Consider the following 7683-nt stretch of genomic DNA (forward strand, 5'->3'; position numbering starts at 1 on the left):
CTGCTGCTCTCTCGGAGCTGGTCCGCCTGTCCTGAGCGCCAAGTGTGCCCAGCAGTCTGGCCTCAGGGCGCCAGTGTGTCCCAGGCTGCTGCGGGGCTCCGGCCGGGGCTTCGCGGTGCTGACTGGCACTGGGCATCGAGCCCCAGCTCGGCGCTGAATTCCACCTTCAGGTCCTCACCTCCAGGCCCCACGGTGACGTCAGCTCACTGTCTGGCCGGGGGCTCCCCGGAATCTCTCCGTGCAGCCAGTGTCCAGGCCCAGGGGGCCCTGATGTTTTCTGATGGGCTGAGATTTTGGGGGGCGTGGCTGGGCGGCGGGCACCCTGGCTTCCTGTTTGGAGTTCAGAGCTGGCATCGGCTTCAGTGTTCTGTGCCCAGCAGCCGGGCAGCAGAGCCCAGGCATTCACTCGCCCAGGTTTTATGTGTGAGAATTCTCCCGTTAGGCAAAAACAGCCCGCCGCCCCGGCTCGGGGCCTCGCACGGACTTGTCTGCAGGATGCCTGGGCTGGCGCCGGGCAGCGGGAGAGCCCAGACGGCTTCTGAGCCGGATTTGTTCTATTTCCTTTATGATTCAGTTTACTTCGTCACCCTGTCCAAATCCAAACACATAAGGAGGTGGGTCGTGGCCTCCCTGGGCCTCACCCCCCAGCAGCCACTGCAGGGGTCCGTCCCACGCTCCCGCCGGGCTTGACGGGGTCACACCGAAGCAGAGCTCAGTGGCCGCATGCCGCTTAGCAGCCGGCGTTCACTGGGACCCTGGGGCTCCACGCTCCTTGAAGACAAAGGCCCGCGATGGGGGGCCGTGGGGACCGGAGAAGCGTTGTTCCTGCGGCCTCGGGGCCCTGCCCTCCCTCGAGTTGAGTGTGTTCCCACTTAGGATGCTGTCCCTGATGTGGCTTCTCCCTATCAGGGAAGCTGGATATGCTGGTGGCTTCGGTGGGCACGGGCGGCACCATCACGGGCATCGCCCGGAAGCTCAAGGAGAAGTGCCCCGGATGCCAGGTGAGTGGGCGGGGCCGCGGGGGGCCTGCCCCGGATGCCAGGTGAGTGGGCGGGGCCACGGGGGGCCTGCCCCGGATGCCAGGTGAGTGGGCGGGGCCGCGGGGGGCCTGCCCGGGGTGCAGGGGCACCCCGTGACCCGGCACCTAGGCGCTCTGACCAGCCGGACACGGGAGAGTGTGTTTGAGAAGCTCGGAGCTCGTGGGTTCCGGTCCTGCGCCTGCCCCACTGGGCACCTGGGGCTCAGGGTTGACGGTGGCCGGGTGGGACCTTGGGAAACACCGGGCTGCTGGCGCTGAGTCGTTCCCTCCCGCCCACCGCTTCTCAGCTGTTTAGGGAATGGTCAGTGCCCGGCGCCCCCCTCGTCCACGAGGCTCAGCTGTCACCCGGGCGGTCTGTTGGGCCGTCTTGAGACATGCGGTGGCCGCTTCCCCCATCCGTCCCCTTGAGCTGTCCCAGCCCATGCCATGCCTGGGTCCCTGGGTCACGCCCGGGAGCAAGGCCTGCATCCCCCGGACGGGTCTCGGTGGCGACCTCGGCCACTCCGAGGATGCCGCATCCAGAGGGGCCTTGCCGGACAGAGCCCCAACGCTGTCCCTGCAGATCATTGGGGTGGACCCTGAGGGCTCCATCCTTGCCGAGCCGGAGGAGCTGAACCGAACAGAGCAGACGGGCTACGAGGTGGAGGGAATTGGCTACGACTTCATCCCCACGGTGCTGGACCGGGCGGTAGGTGGGGCCGCGGGGACCACGGGGACCGCGCAGCCCTCAGCTCACCCTTTAACCGGCTCGGGGGTCGCTCGCCGGGCTGACTGACCACGGGCCCCCGGCCTGGCTTTCCCACCGAGGGTGCACACAAATGAGTCCCGTACGGCAGGGATGAGAAGCGTGATCTCGAAGGTTGAGACCAGGTGACACGGGCACAGTATCCCACTGTGTGCTGTGACCGCGCTGGGCACAGACACCCCAGAGGTCCAGCCGTGGCCCGGGCGCCCAGGGTCTCCATTGCCATGTGCAAAACGCATGGGACCGGGGAGACGCAGGACGCTCCGGGCGTGCAGACGAGGGCGGGGCCACGGCCACTGAGGGTCACGGCCACCTGGACGAGACAGTCTGCGAGGTCGCACGCTTGGCTGTGGCCCCCCGCCCTGCACGCCTGCCCAAGCCCCCCGCGGTCTGCGTCCTGCCGCAGGTGGTGGACAGATGGCTCAAGTGCAATGACGAGCAGTCCTTCGCCTTCGCCCGCATGCTCATCTCGCAGGAGGGGCTGCTGTGCGGTGAGTGGCCGGTGGGCTGAGGGGCAGACGGGCGCTCACCCTCTGCCAGCTCCCAGAGCAAACGTGTGCGGGCACCCTCGTACTGAGGCTGCGTGGCAGCAGTGACCGTGCTCGGCCGGGCGCCGTCCGCTGGCCCCGGGCCTTCAAGGGGTCACCCTGCCTGCCCTCCCGGTCAGTGGGTCACTCCCAGCGAGGCGGGAGGCTGCGTCGAGCACCCCGCCCAGCGTGGCCAGAACCCTGGGTCAGTGTCCCGAGTTCCTGGGAGTCCTGCGGCCCGCGTGCTCTGTGTCCGTGCTTAATGGCCTCGCTGAGAATAGCGCATGGCACGCAGCCTTGCGAAGGGAGGGGCGTGAGCTGCGAGGGGACACGGCTCGTCTTGGTAGCGTGACAGCAAAGGGGGCGCTGGCCTTGCACCCAGCAGAGGCGGCAGTGGGGTCGGGCATGGCCTGCGGCGAGCGTCCTGCCAGCCGTCACCGGGCACCCACGTTGGGGCCAGAGTGCTCCGGACACAGCTTTTCCCTCAGCCTGGCATCGTCCTCGGGCTGGGCCCCCATCCGCGGGGTCTGCGGCTGGGACTGGCGGCCGGGAGAGGCCAGGCGCGTCCGAGGGAGGCCCGAGGCCCCGCCCGAGTGGACGAAGGAAATGGCCTGGCTCATGTCTCGGGGGCCTACGTGCAGAGCGCGGCTACACGCCCACGCGAGAACTCCGTGTGGGGAGGTGACGCGCAGCTCTCCTCTATGTCACGGCACCTTGGGGGCGGGGACACCGGGAGTGGGGGTGTGGCTGGTTGGGAGGAAGCCCCTTTTGACTGCAAAAGGAATTCCAAAACGATGTCCTGAGAAGCAGTTTGTGCCTCATAATGAGGGATGCTCGGTGCTGAACCTCACCCGGTCGCCACTGCCAGTGGGACGTAAGCCCGAGTGCTCGGTGCTACACGGGCCCCATGGTGACTTTCAGGGAAGGGCCCTGGTCCTGCGGATCAGGTGGTGCCTCCCTCAGCTCAGCCCAGAGGGGTAGGTGAGCACGGCCACCTCCAAGGATCTGCCCTCTGGCTGTGACTCAGGGCTCCTGGGTGTCACCTGTCTGAGGGGTGGCTGTGAGTGGCCAGTGACAGAGGGACCAGGCGAGGCTGTCCCTGGGCTCGGTCAGCGCTCAGACATCTGCCTGGGGGCTCGGCCCACGGGCCTTGCCCGGCGCGGCCACACCAGGCCGAGGGGAGCCTCACTGGCTGCAGGGTGACCGTGTCCAGATGGCGGGTCCGCCATGAAACCCTGACGGACGGAATGGAGACGGGCAGTGAGAAGTGGGGTCCCCCCAGCACCCCGAGGGCGGCTCCTCCCCCAGGCAGCCTTCCGGGTGTCTCCAGGCGTGCGCGCGCACACCCACACGCGGCCTTGGGCAGGTCTGACTCGGCGCTCTCGGCAGGTGGCAGTTCTGGCAGTGCCATGGCGGCGGCGGTGAAGGCCGCCCAGGACCTGCGGGAGGGCCAGCGCTGCGTGGTGCTCCTGCCCGACTCCGTCCGGAACTACATGTGAGGGGCCCCACCCCTCCCGCCGGCGCCTCCTCGGGTGCCGGGCGCTCCCGCGGGGCCTCCCCTGACATCTGACGGCGGCGGGCGAGAGGGGGTGGTCCGTGGCCCGCGCTCTGCTCCCACCCACCCCCGGGCCAGAGCCTGTGTTTTCTCGGCCTGACGCATCCCCCTCTGGGGTGTTCCGGACTCGCGTGAAGTCAGGGCGTGACCGTGGCAGCCTCGTGCTTGGAGGGCCTGTCCGCTGGCTGGCAGCCTGCCTGGGTCACCCCGAAGTATGGACCCTGGTTGCTCTGCACCAGGCTTCTGGGGCGGGGGAGGGGCAGGGACCTGAAGGAACCCCCCCACACCGTGCCCTTGGGGTTTTCTCCAGACAGGGCTATGGAGGGTCCATATCTGATGGGCTCAGCCACCCCTGGTGGGCGCCCCACGTTGGGGTTTCAGGGGCGGGTGGCTCGTGTCTGGGAGCCCACTGCTGATCTGCCCCATTCCACATGAGAACACGCGTGTCCCGTGTGCTGGGCTGGCCCGCTGTGCATGCACACGTGGGCGTGAGCTGCGAGGGTGTGCCGGCATGGCGTGTCGTGGGCACGGGGCACTGGGCTTTCCATGAGGACCGTGCCCCTCGGTGTGGGCACAGCCGAGACCCTCTGCCGGGCCCTGCTCACCTCCCAACACCTGCAGGTCCAAGTTCCTGAGTGACAGGTGGATGCTACAGAAAGGCTTCCTGAAGGAGAAGGACCTCACGGAGAAGAAGCCCTGGTGAGGACGTCCCACGCCAGGCTGGTCGTCCCGAGGTCCCCGCGCGATGCTGCCCGTGTGAGCATTCGTCCTCGACGTCCACCTTCCGGCTCACGCCTTCCCTGCCCTGCCGTCTCCCCGCAGGTGGTGGCACCTCAGAGTTCAGGACCTGAGCCTGTCAGCTCCGCTCACGGTGCTGCCCACAGTTACCTGTGAGCACACCATCGCCGTCCTCCGAGACAAGGGCTTCGACCAGGCGCCTGTGGTTGACGAGTCGGGGTCAGTCCCAGCCACTCGCGTGGACCCCACAGCTGGCCAGCCGGCTTGGGCCACTTTGCACAGAGGTGCCCAGAGCTTTGGACCAGCTGTCGTGCATTGTGTTCCTGAGCAATGGCCGGGCCGGGGGCCTGGCCGCATTATCCCCTTGGGTCTTAGCACTTGGGTCCCCTGCCCCTGCACTCAGTGCGAGCACGGGAGGCAGGTGGCAACAGCTGGCCCTGCCCTGAGGGGCTGTCTGACGGGAAGGCACGGCACACGGGCCTGGTGGCCACCCGTGACAGCGTCCGACGAAGGGACTCGCGCTCGTTGGGTTACTGTCTGGCCGCACCGGACGGGCAGACCTGGCAGGGCCTTGGCCAGCGCTGCCCCCTGGCCGTGACCGCAGACGCGGGGCAGGTGGCGTGGGCGTGTGTCACGGCCCTGACGCGGCCCCACCCCGCTCACCCAGGACGATCTTGGGGATGGTGACGCTGGGGAACATGCTGTCCTGCCTGCTCGCCGGGAAGGTGCAGCCGTCCGATCCGGTCCACAGAGTCATCTACAAGCAGTTCCGACAGGTATGAGGCCCGCTTAGCCGGGGTGCGGGCACCAAGACGCGGCTCTGTCCTCGGAGGCAGGCCCAATGCCACCGTGCCAAGGCCAGGTCCCCGCCGTGCCCCGGGCCGCAGCGGGCTGGTGCTGCAGGCACCCCTCGGAGCTGCGAGTCTGAGGATTCACCCCGGCTTCTCAGGATTCATCCCGGCCCCGTGGGCAAGGGCCACGTCCGGAGGGTCCGCCCTCGCCCTCCGTGCTCCGGCCACGCCTGGGCCTCAGCAGCCAGCCCGGCGAGCGCCTGCCAGCTGGGCCTCGTGGCTCAGCCTCCTCTCCCCCGTGCCACGTCCATTCAGAAACGCACAAACGCCCTGTTGTTTAAGAACTAGACTGTTCTCGAGAAGTACGGTGTGGCCCCTTGCTGTGTAGGGGCTGGTCACACCCCCGAGGTCTCCTGGGGACAACGATGGCCGCCCTCTGATGGGCCAGACGCTGCTCTCGGTGTCCCCGAGGCCGTGCCATCGTCCCCTCTCCCTGGTCCCAGCTTTCACCTCCCAGTGAGTGCAGCGAAGGTTAAGCCCCGACCTGGGAATGAACTTGACCTTCCCTTTCCCGTCTCTCTCTCTCTCTCTCACACACACACACGCACACAGTCAAAATGCCACCAGGTCCCGTATTTGTCGCCACTGCCACCCCTGCTGTCCCTGCAGTGGCCCCCATGTCCCGTAGCCCCCCGAGCGGAGAGGCTGGGGGGTATCCATCGCGGTGACACGCTGAGTGGGGGTGTGGTAGGCTCGCTCCACTTTCTGTGCTTGTCCCTTAACTTGTGGTTGACATTCCCGATCACTTAGAACTGGAAAGACCTTTTAAAATGCAGCTGGCCTCACGTGGGTCCAACCTGCAGAGAAGTCGGCCGCGTCCCCGGGGGGGGCACGTCCGTCCTCACCCGAGCGCAGCTCTGACACGCGGGGGCCGGCGGCGACTCTGACAAGCTCCCCGAGGGCCGGGGAGGTGTAGTCATGAGGCCTCAGATGCGACTTTTAAAAGAACAGGAGACACAGATTGGGGCCACTTAGGTCTCTTGCCCTCTGCATCTGGTCACGTGACTTCCTGGCGCCATGGCCGCTGGGCAGAGAGACAGGCCCTGGCGTCGTCCCCACCCACGTCCACGGTCTTCCCCGAGCTGTGAGCTGTGCCCGGTGCCACTGCAGGCTGGGCGCTGCCCTTGTGGGGGCGGGGGGTTCAAGTGGCCTTTCCCCAGGGAGGGTCTACGTGTGACCTGCCTAGACTGGACGGAAGGGGCCAGGGCGGGCTTTGCACACACAGGGCCTCTGGGTCAGTTGGCGGTGACTTGAGGATCGAGTGGGGTGACCAGCCTGGAGGTGGGGGTCACTGTGGGTCAGCCGGGCCCGGTTCCACCTGGGCAAGGACCCAGGTCTGTGCCTTGGCCGGTGTCCCCAACCCCACGTGACTGGCTCCCAGGCTTCATGCTCCCCAGCTTCCCTTTCCGCTGAGGCCGCAGGCACGTCCACTTGTACTTACCCTGAAAGCTGGGCTGTAAGTGCCCGTGACTCGTCTGTGGAGCAGGCAGGACAGAGAAAGTCCCCGCGTCCCCCGCCCCCTTTCCGCTTCCCGGTGGTCACTCTTGTGGGTGGCAGGGTTTGTTAAGGATGACAATGGCTATTACGAAGTCCCTCATTTACATGAGGGTTCGACCTTACGTCCAGCCGTTCATGGCTGTGACAAGTGTGGAGTGATGTGCGCCCGTCCCAGCATCCCAGGGTGGCCCTGTGTGGCCCTGCACCCTGCATCCTGCCCATTCCACTCTCTGACCTCCCCCACCCTGGAGACCATGGATCCTGAGTGTCACCTTCACCGGGACGTCCTGGTGTTGGAGTCGCGAGGGCCGCCTCTCCCGCACTCAGCGACACGTGCGGGCTGCTCCCCCGTGTCTTGCCGCGGTTCGGTGGCCCAAGGGCCCCTCTGTGCGTCATGTCACACTCTGATTCCTGCAGTCACAGCAAAAGGCCAGGGGGTAGCCAGAGTGGCGCCTGGCCGCCCCGTGGCCTCGGGCCTCCTGCCGAGGCTGGCCGGGCTGACCACGGCTTCTCTTCCAGATCCACCTGACGGACCCGCTGGGCAGGCTGTCGCACATCCTGGAGCTGGACCACTTCGCCCTGGTGGTCCACGAGCAGATCCAGTGTGAGTGGGTGGGCCGGGTGGGCGGGGTGTGGAGGGGGCCCTGTGGGGTGGCGCCCCGAGGCCCAGCCCCCCCCGCGTGCGCTTTACTGCCAGGAGGCGGCGCTGGTCCCTCGTGGCGTCTGGGGCG

At 67.4% G+C, this 7683-nt stretch overlaps 1 protein-coding gene across 3 annotated transcripts in view; it reads left to right on the plus strand.

Annotated features, from left to right (window-relative positions):
• CBS (cystathionine-beta-synthase) overlaps positions 1-7683 on the plus strand; it is an 18428-nt gene that overhangs the window by 8500 nt on the left and 2245 nt on the right. For all 3 annotated transcript variants that reach the window (XM_025050223.1, XM_015593117.2, XM_025050224.1), the window contains 8 exons: positions 910-1001; positions 1602-1727; positions 2191-2275; positions 3701-3806; positions 4488-4565; positions 4689-4823; positions 5272-5380; positions 7472-7556. In XM_025050223.1, the coding sequence (XP_024905991.1) occupies positions 910-1001; positions 1602-1727; positions 2191-2275; positions 3701-3806; positions 4488-4565; positions 4689-4823; positions 5272-5380; positions 7472-7556 (816 nt within the window). The remainder of the gene's footprint in view (positions 1-909; positions 1002-1601; positions 1728-2190; positions 2276-3700; positions 3807-4487; positions 4566-4688; positions 4824-5271; positions 5381-7471; positions 7557-7683) is intronic.

The sequence above is a fragment of the Pteropus alecto genome, unplaced genomic scaffold, assembly GCF_000325575.1.
Source record: "Pteropus alecto unplaced genomic scaffold, ASM32557v1 scaffold97, whole genome shotgun sequence".
Lineage (NCBI taxonomy): Eukaryota > Metazoa > Chordata > Mammalia > Chiroptera > Pteropodidae > Pteropus > Pteropus alecto.